The 12,748-nt window shown below is 41.6% G+C and overlaps 1 protein-coding gene across 17 annotated transcripts in view; it reads right to left on the minus strand.

The window, feature by feature from the left end:
* MRTFA (myocardin related transcription factor A) overlaps positions 1–12,748 on the minus strand; it is a 347,988-nt gene that overhangs the window by 21,547 nt on the left and 313,693 nt on the right. For all 17 annotated transcript variants that reach the window (XM_077168932.1, XM_077168922.1, XM_077168921.1 and 14 more), the window contains 3 exons: positions 10,473–10,528; positions 5,919–5,994; positions 4,808–4,969 (listed from right to left, as the gene is read on the minus strand). In XM_077168932.1, the coding sequence (XP_077025047.1) occupies positions 4,808–4,969; positions 5,919–5,994; positions 10,473–10,528 (294 nt within the window). The remainder of the gene's footprint in view (positions 1–4,807; positions 4,970–5,918; positions 5,995–10,472; positions 10,529–12,748) is intronic.

Genomic DNA, 12,748 nt, shown 5'->3' on the forward strand with positions numbered 1-12,748 from the left:
AAGACCACAGATAAAGAACAAGAACCAGCCCATGGGAGCACAATCTGGATTTGTCCAGGCAGTAAATCTCCCAGCCCAGAAAGTTCTCTGCTGGGCCATGACCTGAGACTCTATACCCTTGGAACATGGAAAGATGCACTGGCTGGCTGCAGAGATGGAGCCAGGTGGCCCATCATTAGGCCTGCTCCTCTGTCTCTACAGCAAGGCTGTCAGCACACTCTCTCATCTGCACAGCAGGAGGCACACATGCAAGTGCACATATGGGGAAGGAGCTCACTGCTTCTCTCGATCTTTTACTCCCAGTGAGGGGATCTGTGATAGGAAAGCAATGCCCAGCACTTTACAAAGGCCACCCAGGATGTAGTAGCTGTAACTTCCATCCCACCTGGGATCATTCCAATCTGAGGGAGGTGCCGGCAATTCTGGAGAAGAACAAAGACCAGTACAGCTGGGTCACTACAGATTCTAGTTCTCTCTCTACTCTGTGCCAGGCTCATGCTGGGTGCATGCAGGGTATGAAGAAAAAAAGTCAGGGTGCCTGCCTTCCAGGAGTTAATGGCCCAATCACCTTAAGACATAGCCAATGTACTACTAGAGGGAAACACAGATGCTCAGGGAATACTTGGGAGAGGTGCAGAGAAGACTTCCTGGAGGAGAGGGGCTTGACATGGGTCTTAAAGATCAATCAGAGGTGGCCTGGAGAAAAAGGTGTGAGTGTGTATGTGTGTGTGTGTTTAAGTGGGTATGAGTGTGTGCTCTCTGTGTGGTATACAGGCATGCCAAGACTGTCCATTAGAGGAATGTGTTGGGAGGGCTGTGGGAGATAAGGCCTTCCCTAAAGCTCCATCTAATGCCTCTTCCCTTCGCAGCAGGCCTCAGAACTGACTCACCTTCTCTTTCCTCCCACTGTGCCATTTCCCTCTGTCTATACCCAGCTTTGTCTCTTTTTCTCCTGTGGAAGCTGAGACCTCCACCTTAGCCTCGTTTGATTTCCTACTCCTCCTTTGGTGCTGTCCTGTCATTGTCCCCATCTCCTCCCTTTACCTCTCCTCCCCCTCTCCCCTGACTCCCTCCTCTCAGCCCATAAACCAGCCACATTTCTCACAGTCTAAAAATCTTTCTTCAATCCAGCATCTCCCTCATTTCTTTCACCACTGAACTTGAACAAGTAAACATTTGCTGTTGCCACTTCTATACCTTCTACTTGTTCTTCAGAATACATGATCTGGCTTTTGCTGACAAGTGCCCCTTTCTCTCAAGTTCCCAGTGATTAGCTCACTGTCAAACTAAAGTACTTCCCATTCCTCAGGCAGGCTATACTCTGACAGCTTCCAGGCTGCTGCACATGCTCTTCCCTCTGTACCTTTTTCACTTGGAAAACTGTGATTCAACCTCCAGTTGACCCCAAACAAGTTACATCACCTGTGGTTTCTTCCTCACCCACCACTCCCATCACCATCCCTGAGAGAAATCCCTCTCTCTGCTGGGTTCCTATCACATTTTAAGTACATATCCATTATAGTCACTATCAAGTGGTCTGTAATTAACGCTACTGCTAACAGTAACAGAAGGCATTCCGTGAGAATCTCCCCAAGCACTAAGCATCATAATAGGCACTTTACACCCAATTCACTATTGCGTGTGATCCTAAAAACAGTTACATGAGGCAGATGACTCAGTCCCAAGCCTCAGGGCCCTGGCTCTCCTATTCCACAGCACTGTTTATATGCCAGTTTTCTCATATTAGACTGAAGTCTTTGAGAGCAGGAGTAGTATTTTATTAATCTTTGTAACTTCAGGACCTCAAATAGGGCCTGGCACACTGTCAACTCTTGGCAAATGCTCTTCAAATCACTGGCTGGCTGGAGAGTTAGTTCATAACTAATCTGGGCCCAAACATGGCCTGCAGCTACAGGCTGATGGGAATCTGATGAAGATCTGGGAAACACTGAGATGAAGAAGGGCAAGTGCCAGAGCAAATCAGCAAATGAGGATATCAGGATGTCCATGTGGGTTATAAGACCTTCTGTGCCAAAATGGGAAAAGGTTGTCAGGGCATGTCAGGCTCCAACACAGGGGCTGACCCCAGTGTTAACAATATAGAAGAGGCCCTTAGAAACCTCCAGTCTCCTCTGATCCAGGACTCAGGGCAGAACTCGGCATGCTTTGGAGGCCTGTTCCAGTGGTTCTTCTCTTATGCCCTGCCCAAAGATATAATTCATTATTACAAGAGGGAAAAGTGAAGTCTTCTCTTCTCTTCTCTAAAGGCACAGCCTCCTCCCTGAGAGCAGGAATGCATCTTCACGCCTGAAATAAGGTTTTAGACCCAATGCAGTGAAGGAGACATGTCTGTACCAAATTAATATCCAAATCTGAGTGAAGCATGTCCAAAAGCCTTAACAAGGCAAGCAATCTTGAGGCCTCCAACTAGGTGAATGAACCTTGACGATAGTAAGTTGAGTGAAATAAGACAGAAACGAAAAGATAAATATTATAATGCCTCACTAATATGGACTAACTATAACGTGCAAACTCTGAGAAGTGAATTCAAGAGCAAAGGTTATCAGGTGGAGGCCTACCATGAAAAGTCCTAGATTGTAAGCTCTTACACCAGTCAGATCTATTCCAGAGCTGTAACTGTTATTTCTAAATTCTGAGATGCTAAGATCTTTATGTATAACCTGGTCATTCCATGGAGCTTTGGGTTTTTGTGTCACACCTGAGACACAGAGCCAGAGCTCTACAGCTATGAAAGTCAGCATTACCTCATACAGCAACTATTAAAAACACTGAAACAGTGATTAGACTTCAATTAGAGATATGAATGAAGTTGATCTGGGTAGGACTAAAGGGTAAAGGATGATACTGACTGTATTTTAAATCTCCACCTTCTGTGTGAGACCAAAAGAAGGGATGTTTATTTGATAGAAAGTTTATATTTTCAGGAGCACACTATCTAATTTAACTTGTATGGTCAGCTTATTCAAACACCATAATTACATGGAACTATGAACATGGAGTAAGATCTTGTTGGTGTGATGCCCCAACACATCCCAGAGTAAGCTGGGCAGAAGATTAAAAAGTATTTGCAAAATCCCCTTGAGAAACTGGGGGAAAAGGTGGAAATATTCCCACCTGGGGAATACCTGATATTCTCGCACACATTGGGGACTGCCAATTTGATGGGCTAGGCCCTCGATCTTGGGGCTTGCCCTCTTGAAACTTATTTCTGCAAAGGAGAAGCTAAATCTATTTATGATTATGCCTAAGAGTCACCACCCTAGAGAACATCTTTTGTTGCTCAAATGTGGCCTCTCTTTCTAAGCCAACTCTGCAGGTGAACTGATTGCCCTTCCCCCTTTTGGGACATGACTCCCAGAGGTGTAAATCTCCCTGGCAATTTGGGACCTGACTCCCAGGGATGAGCTTGGCCCAGGCATCGTGGGAGTGAGAAAGCCTTCCTGAGCAAAAGGGAGAAGAGAAATGAAATTAAAGAAAGTTTCAATGCTGAGAGATTTCAAATAGAGTTGAGAGGTCTTTCTGGAAATTCTCCTTTGAGTATTTAGATATTTCTTTTCAGTTTTTGGTGTACTGAAGTAGATAGAGGGAAGTACTTGAAACTTTTGAACTGTAATCCAGTAGCCTTAATTCCTGAAGATGACTAACTAGAGCTTTTGAGGTGTGAATGTGTGAGTGTGAAAACCTTATGACTGACACTCCCTTTATCCAGTGTATGGACAGACGAATTAAAAAAAAAAAGGAAAAAAGAAACAAAAAGGGGTACGGGAGGGGTGGGGTGTTTTGGGTGTTCTTTTTTACTTCTATTTTTATCATTTTGGGTGTAATGAAAATATTCAAAATCTAATGATGAATGCACAACTTTAAGATGATATTGTGAACCACCGATTGTACATTTTGGGTGATTTTATCTCAAAAAAAAAAAAAACCACTGAAAAGCAACAACAAAAAAACAAACAAGGCAACTGAGGCCCTGGATCCTGGGCTCTGCCCAAGTCACACCTTGATGCTCCTCTCTTCTAGCTCCATATGGAGGCCCTTGAACTTCCTCAGAGGGAGTTTATTGCCTCACTCCACACACATAGCTAGCTCTCCTTACCCAGAAACTCTCTCCTCCTTCCCACCACATACACTTTAGCTAATTACTTCTTCTAAGGTCACGATGTGGTTGGGTTACCTTTCCTCCATGTACCTGGAGCACCCTGAGCTCCCTTCAGCCCAGCTTCTGCCTCTGCCATGCCATTGCCTGTGTACCCTCCTGTACCCCTCCTAGACAGGAGCTCCATAAGGACAAAGGATCTTGGTCTGTCCTGTGGGGCTGTGGTATTGGTATCTGCCACACTGTTTGGATCAATAAATGTTTGCTGAATGAAGTATCTGGTGAAAGTATCAAGCTCCAAGAAGGGATTTCATTGATAAAAAACACTGAGGTACAGAGTCTTAATTCCTGGCATCACCATCCCGACTCTGATATCTACCTACCCTGTGAGAGAGAAATAAGCCCTTGAATTTACAGAGGTGGACAGAGACCTCTCTATTATTTATTTAGTTCATTTTTTTGGTTTATTTTTGTACGGTGCTGATCCCCAAGGTAAGTGATACTATTTCAAGCTAATATTATGCGTCTATCAGGCCCTCCTTTTCTCTACCTTGTTCCCTTAAGGCTAAAAGCAGGGAGTCAAACAGCAAGAAGCCAAGAGCCCTGGCCAAATTTTACTTTGCTCACAGCTCTCCCTTCCCTCAGTGTTCCAGACTACAAGTCCACACAGGGTGGCCAGAGCCTGCTTACCAATGATGGCTTCCTTCAGGCTGGACTCCACAGGCAGGATATTCTTCTCTACCAGCTCCATGGGGCCAGGCCTCTGTGCGATCTTCTCATTGAGGTCATCAGCCAGCCTGGCTCTCTTCAGCTTCAGTTGCTTGGCCTGGAGGGAAGGCTCAGCCGAAGTTTCTGCTCATGAGAGAGAATGAGGTACAGGAGAGTGTATGAGTAATCCTGGTTCTGCCCTGGGAACTCCAGAATAACTCTCCTTTCTTTCTGAGAAGGAGCAGAGATCATCAGAATGGAAAGTACATCCTAAGTGGTGAAGGGTGGCCTGGCCTTAAGTTTCACAAGGACAAAAGAAGGGACCCCTACCTTGGGCAATATGTGGTCATTCATACCAGTGGTTATGAGGCCCAAACCAGCCAGAGGACTTCCTGGGGTGGAGCTACAGAGCTGAAAGAGCACCAGACGACAGACTGTTTCTGCTCTACCTTTAACTTGCTGTGTCACTGGGAGCAATTTCCCTCCTTGCTCAGGGTCTTAGTGTATGTATCTGCAAAGTGTGGGATTCAAACTAGGAAAGCTCTCTTACAGTCCCAACAGACTTCAAAATTAAACAGGCAAACAAAAATATATGGATTTATCCTGCTCTCAGGAGCCAAATGTGCAAAGAACTGTGTAGCTGGGACCAGAATTGTTATGTCTAGGGATGATCTTATTTATATAAACAGAGGTGATCAAAAATGCTGAGGCAATCACTGACTGATGACTGAATGAATGAATGTAAAAAGTAAGCAAGCAAATTTTCAAAACAGATTTTGGAGGAGAGGGAGGATCTACCCTGCAGAGAGAAAAGATTCCACCCACTCTGGATGTTGAGATCCAGAGTCACTGAATGGCACAGGAGAAGTTAAGACAACCCCTCAATGGAATGTGATTGGGCATCTTTGGGAATTCCCCAAAACCAGTGGAGACTACCACAGCACTGCTGCTTTACTGAGTTAAGACTCTGGCTATTCCCACTACCAATAGGAAAACAAGTGATAAGAAAGAGGAAGAAATGTGTGTGGTGCAGTAACAATAAAAACAGTAAGAATATGTGTTTAGATGAAGGAGCATTTCTAATCTAACTCACCTTCCAAAATGTGCATTCTGACCAGCTCTGATCTTTCTGGCCGGGAACGAATCTTTCGTTTAAGATAGTCCTCTGTCTATGGAAAAAACAAACCAAGAACCTCTCAAAACCAGGTTATAAGATTATTGCATGGATAGAACCACAAAAGCAGCCACAGCAGTAATGGCTGCTGTTGGTTACCTCTGCATGCCCCACTCCTATGATCTCAACTTGGTTACTGCAAGCTTTTGAAGGAAGAAGAATACTGGGGAGGCACAGCCTTGGAAGTATACATCAACTTTCAAGACCATTTGTCTCTCTCAGGCTGGATTAGTTATACCTATAAATCTATTACTCTTATTAACATGAAAGTAATATATGTTCATCAAAGACAATTTTTTTAATTAAAAAAAAAATTTTAATACCAAAAAACACCAAACGCAAACATTCTTAACTTTTGATCATTCCGTTCTACATATATAATCAGTAATTCACAATAACATGACATAGTTGCATATTCATCATCATGATCATTTCTTGGAACATTTGCATCTATTCAGAAAAAGAAATAAAAAGAAAACAGAAAAAAATTCATACATTCCATACCCCTTACCCCTCCCTTTCATTGATCACTAGCATTTCAAACTAAATTTATTTTAACAGTTGTTCCCCCTATTATTTATTTTTAAGCATTTTTAAATAATTAATTTATTCATTAATCCAAAAAAAATTTAACAAAAACATTCTTAAAATATGATCATTCCGTTCTACTATATAATCAGTAATTCACAATATCATCACATAGTTGCATATTCATCATCATGATCATTTCTTAGAACATTTGAATCAATTCAGAAAAAGAAATAAAAAGACAACTGAAAAAGAAATAAAATGAAAACAGAAAAAAAAAAGATTATACATACCATATCCCTTCTCCTTCCCTTTCATTAATCACTAGCATTTCAAACTAAATTTATTTGAACATATGTTCCCTCTATTAATTATTTTTATTCCATATGTTTTACTCGTCTGTTGATAAGATAGATAAAAGGAGCATAGACACAAGATTTTCACAATCACACAGTCACTTTGTGAAAGCTATATCATTATACAGTCATCTTTAAGAAACATGGCTACTGGAACACAGCTCTACATTTTCAGGCAGTTCCCTCCAGCCTCTCCATTACATCTTGACTAACAAGGTGATATCTATTTAATGCATAAGAATAACCTCCAGGATAACCTCTCGACTCTGTTTGGAATCTCTCAGCCATTGACACTTTATTTTGTTTCATTTTGCTCTTCCCCCTTTTGGTTGAGGTTTTCTCAATCCCTTGATGCTGAGTCTCAGCTCATTCTAGGGGTTTTCTCAATCCCTTGAGGCTGAGTCTCAGCTCATTCTAGGATTTCTGTACCATGTTGCCAGGAAGGTCCATACCCCTGGGAGTCATGTCCCACATAGACAGGGGGAGTATGGTGAGTTTGCTTGTTGTGTTGGCTGGAGAGAGAGGCCACATCTGAGCAACAAAAGAGGTTCTCTTGGGGGTGACTCTTTTTAGGCCTAATTTTAAGTAGGCTTGACCTATCCTTTGTGGGGTTAAGTTTCATATGAATAAACCCCAAGATTGGGGGCTCAGCCTATAGCTTTGGTTGTCCACACTGCTTGTGAGAATATCAAGAACTCAACTTGGGGAAGTTGAATTCTCCCCCTTTCTCACCATTTCCCGAAGGGGTCTTTGCAAATACTTTTTTTTTTTTTTTCCAAATACTTTTTTATTCAGTGTTCAAATCACTATGGGATTTATCAGGGCATCACTCTGGACAAACCAACAAAATCTCATGTCCTACTTAAGGTTCCATGTACTTACGGTGTTCATTTAAGCTGTCTACATAAGTTATAATAGGAAATGCACTAGTCAAAATATAAATTTTGTACCAAATAAATATTTTTTGCTTTAGTCTCACACATAAGTTAAAAATTTAAAATATTAATTACCATCTATTTTCAGCACCCTGCAGTAATGACATTCCTTTGTTCTTCCCCATGCAAAAACATTTTTTTAATTTTTACATTTAGTCACTATCATTATACACTCAAGGCATTCCTAGATTATACCCTCTCAGTCTTTATTGTCTTTCTGTCTGATTTCATTCATCAAAGACAATTTTGAAAAGTAGAAAGTAAAAAACAAAAAAATAGTTTTAATCATCATCCATTTACTATCTTGGGATATTTATTTCCAGTAATTTCTTCACGTGGATGATAAGTTTAACTTTGTAGAGTTATCACAGGGAATATAATTTTATATTACATTTTAAAAAATTACCATTGTATGATCTCATGAGCATTTTCGATTCATTTTGAATGGAAGCCAAATGTAATACTAATTTTGATACATGGTGTCATAACTTTAGTTCCTCAAAAATCTAATTTTTTTATTTCTCAAAATGAGATCTCATTTCTACATTTATTAGACTCCAGAACTAAACCCATCCCCACTGACCAAGGCTAAGGTTATACTGTATATCTGATGCCATATATCTGTCTAACTCCAGAACCTGTGCTCTTAATTTGAAAAATGCATTAATTTGAAAGTTCATTAGCATTTTTCAAACCACATGTCAAAGACCATTACTGTGTCAAGACGGAACAGGACAGAAGAGAAAAGAAAATATCAAAGCACAGTGTATATAATAAAGGTAAAGACTTGCAGTAGGAGAGCTCTCCAGTAGAAGGTTTAAAGCAGCTGTGGGCTCTGCGTCTAACACCCTAATCTGCCTGGTAATTGGCAAAACAGATGATGGGTACTGCATGTCTTCACAGACACCAGCAGGAGGCATATTTTTAAAGCCATCTGAAGGTCTAACTATCAGCTAACGCTATAGTAGTGATTAAGAAAACATCTGAAGTCCACAGATCAAGGTCTGAGTCCCAGCTCTGCCATTTACTAGCTAAAGATATTAGTTAACCTAGTTAATCAATCTTAGCTGCATCTATAAATGAGGACAAGAGGACCTAATTCATAAGAGCAGATGTGAAGATAAATAAGAAATGGATATAACAGCACATAGAAGTACTCAATAAAATAGTAGTTGTTCTGATTAGTTACAATTTACTCCCTGCCTACTTGAAAAGCAGTCAAGTAAATGGTTGAGGATCCACACAGGCAATGCTACTCCACCCCTCCCTCCAACCCTGTTGAATTTTCTAATACCCCCAGCAAACAAAAAAAGAGCAGTTTGTTACTGCTTTAGTTCCCAGTATCCATTACCTCATTCTTCCAACTCCTAAGAATTCAAGATTTTCTAAGGAATTTTTGTTTTTGTTTTTAAATAGAAGAAACAAAAGTCTTAGAGGCAAATATACTGAAGTCACTATAAGAGTTGTAGATCTTCAGGGAGCCACACCTACAGTCTTCCATTGGGTAGTTCTCTTCTCCTTGTCTTTTATGTAAAAGAAGTGAAGAAGGTGGGTGGGGGAAGCATATTCTGGTGACTTCCTCATCTCCTCCCATACCCACAGGAGAATATTCCCCAGCGACCCCTGGGAGAAATGAAACTGAGAGGAGGGAAAAGGCAGTAAGTAAGGTGCTGCAGCACAAAAACTGGGGTCTGAGTGTGAGGCTCAGGTTCTGCCTTCCAAAGAGCTCAAGTAAACGCTGAACTGCTCGGAGGTAAATGGAGACCAGTAAAGGGTTTTGCCCCTTGGAATGCTCTTACTGCAGAGGTATGGGCGGTGTAGATCTGGGTACAAAGGGACCTGTGGTAGGTAGATTCAGCTGTCAACTTGGCCAGGTGAAGGTGCCCAGTTACGTTTCTGTGGACATGAGCCAATGATACATGAACCTCATCTATTGCTCATTACATCTGCGGTCAGCTAGGAGGTGTGCCTGCTGGAATGAATGATGTTTGATTTAACTGGCTGGTGCTTAAATGAGAGAGATCAACGTAGCACAGCCCAAGCAGCTCAGCATACCTCATCTCAGCACTCGCAGCTCAGCCCAGGCCTTTGGAGATGCAGAAGAACACACCCCAGGGAAAGTTGTTGGATCCCAGATGCCTGGAGAGAAGGCCAGCACAGATCGCCTTCCCATGTAAGAAAGAAGCTCAGATGAAAGTTAGCTGTCTTTCCTCTGAAGAACTAATGAAATAAATTCCCTTTTATTAAAATCCAATCCGTCTCTGGTGTGTTGCATTCTGGTAGCTAGCAAACTAGAACAGGACCATTACGTAGCAACTCTCCCACAGCTGGTGCTTAATACCCAACATCTAAAAAAGGTCAAGTGGAATTAAAGATGGGAAATATTAGTGGTTTCCAAAGCAAGATTCAGGGAAAGAGGATCAAGTGATCATTCCATTCTCTAAAGGTCATCCTAAAGGAGAAAACTCATTCTGATCATATTCCATATGATCACCTGAGAGAGACCAAGGTAGGAATAGAAGCAGGAAAAGCAGAGCTTCCTATTTAGAATTGTGAGGTGAGAACTGACCCTAAGGTATGCTAGAATGAAAAGCAATAGAACCAACAATCCAATCAGCTCTGAAAATGCTCCCTGAAGAAGAAAGGTGTCTTACCCTGGCCCGCTCCAAGCTCCTTCTCTGCTCATGAAATGCAGCTGGACTTTTCAAAGCTGTTGAGAGAAAACCATAAAAGAATTACTTTTAGGTAAGTATCATGCTAGACATGTAGACATGCTACAATTTACAGTGGAGAAGACATCTTAAATTCAAGTTAATTTTAGAGTGCTATTAATATCAGCTGAAGTAAAGAAGGAAATGGCACCTGAGTATGTATCTTTATGGTTTAGTTGCCCTGTTGAAGCAGCTTGGGTTGCTTTATGATTCCTCAGTGGAAAAGTCACTGCCTAAGCTTAGGTTCAACAAAGTGCACCCATGAAATATAACTTGATTAAATACTCTGGACTTATTACTGGACTGTTAGCTGCACAATCCTCATCAGGCAACCCTCTGAATGTCTGCTGGGCCTCAAGTTACTCTCTGGGAGACTTAGACTTGAGGAGCAGCAGAGCACGTCAGAGGCACCAGAACACTTAAACTTCATTAGGAATCAAAAAGTGACCAAAATTGTCTTACTGGGGCAGCTAAACCAAAAAGATATAGATCCACTCAGGTGCCACTTCCTTCTTAATACTTCAACTGATATTGACAGTACTGAGTTTCATCTCCAAAGAATTTCTCAGCAATTCTATATTTGACCCTGGTGAACATCCACAAGCAGTAGCTGACAAGAAGGGCTCAATGAGCCCTGGTCAAAGGCTTGGCTCATTCCTGGGATACCACCACACAGACTACAGCTCTCAACAACAAACAATTCTGAGGTGGAGACCAAACCAAGATCCTCTACAAATGCTGCAGTATGAATAGAGGGTCTGTCTCCTTTTGTAAAAACTTGGCTACAGGGACAAATGACAATTTAGGCCACTCTGAGTATGAGAGGGGGTAAAGGCCTGACTCATTTCAAGTAGGAAACCATAGCAATAAGAGAAATTTACAAGACTGTGGTCAGTTTCACTTCTGCTGCCCTAGAATTTCAGAACAGCTGTGAAACTGTGTGCAGAGATAATTTTTGCTAGGCTGATGGCTGTGGTATGAGTGCAGGGGTAAAAGTAGCAAGATGCTAAAAGTAGTAGGAGCATAGATATGAACCTATCCTGCCTGGGCGTTTGTGCTTCCTCTTGCCCCTCGATGGAATGGGCCTCAACAACAGCAGTCCCAGAGGAAAACTCCAAATGTCCCATCAGTACTTTTTTTTTTTGAATAGATTATCTTATTATAAAAAAGAAACTTGAAGTTTTCAAAGCTCGGTTGAGAACCCATCCCATATTCTAACAGCAGGGGGAGTGCTATATTTAACAAAAATGAATAAAGGTCCCTCCCCCAACTGACCAGCTTCATGTTAGGGTAGTACTCAAGCTAATTTGGGGACATCTGGAGCATTTCTCATGGTTAAGCAGACATCCCCTGCATCTGCTTCTACTGTATAAGTTGGTTTCCAAAATTTTGGTTTCCAAATACCCTGAGATGCAGGAATCTATACTAGGTGTGATGAACATACAACCTTGGCTCTTGAAGAGCTCATCACATGGATGAGACTGTAAGTACAAAGAATAAAAGAGGAAATTTATAATGCCCACCCCATCCCAACTTTCTTTTCTGTTTTTTCTACACAGCACTCATCACCATCTGACATTCTTTACAGTTATACTTTATATTTTTCTTATTTATTTATTTATTGTCTGTAGTTATTTAAACTCCATCAGGGCACAAAATGGGTTTTTGTCTATTTCTTTCGCTTCTGACGATATTCCAAGTGTCCTGAGTGCCTACCACACAGCAGACTCTCAATAATAATTCATCAAATGAATTAACGAACATTCTGTAAGCAAAGGAGATACAAAATGTACATTAGTGACAGGAGAGCTAGAAAATTCTGTTGGAGAGTACTAAACTCTCATCTGAACAGCCAGAATTCTTGCTCTCATCTGAGTTCAAGACTTCATGAACGTTCTGGGTAGATAGCCAAGGGATTCGTGTTCTAGTATCAGAATAACTGATTATTACTGCAGTGACACAGGTGAGACTGATTTCTGGTTGTCATTTTCTTCTCTGCAGAGTGAGCCCACCTTCAAGGGCTCTTGTAAGAACCAAATGAGAGTGAAAGTGCTCTGAACCAGGAGGTACACTCACAGAGGCACTGAACTTATTGCCTATTGCCATCAAACACAATGACTGGATGGATCATGGGTTCCATTCCCAGCAGACCAGCTAGCCAATTCTGCACGCACAGCCACAAATTATCTGATCAATCCCTGGCTGGCTTGCTGCCTCAA

Source organism: Tamandua tetradactyla, chromosome 7 (assembly GCF_023851605.1).
Source record: "Tamandua tetradactyla isolate mTamTet1 chromosome 7, mTamTet1.pri, whole genome shotgun sequence".
Lineage (NCBI taxonomy): Eukaryota > Metazoa > Chordata > Mammalia > Pilosa > Myrmecophagidae > Tamandua > Tamandua tetradactyla.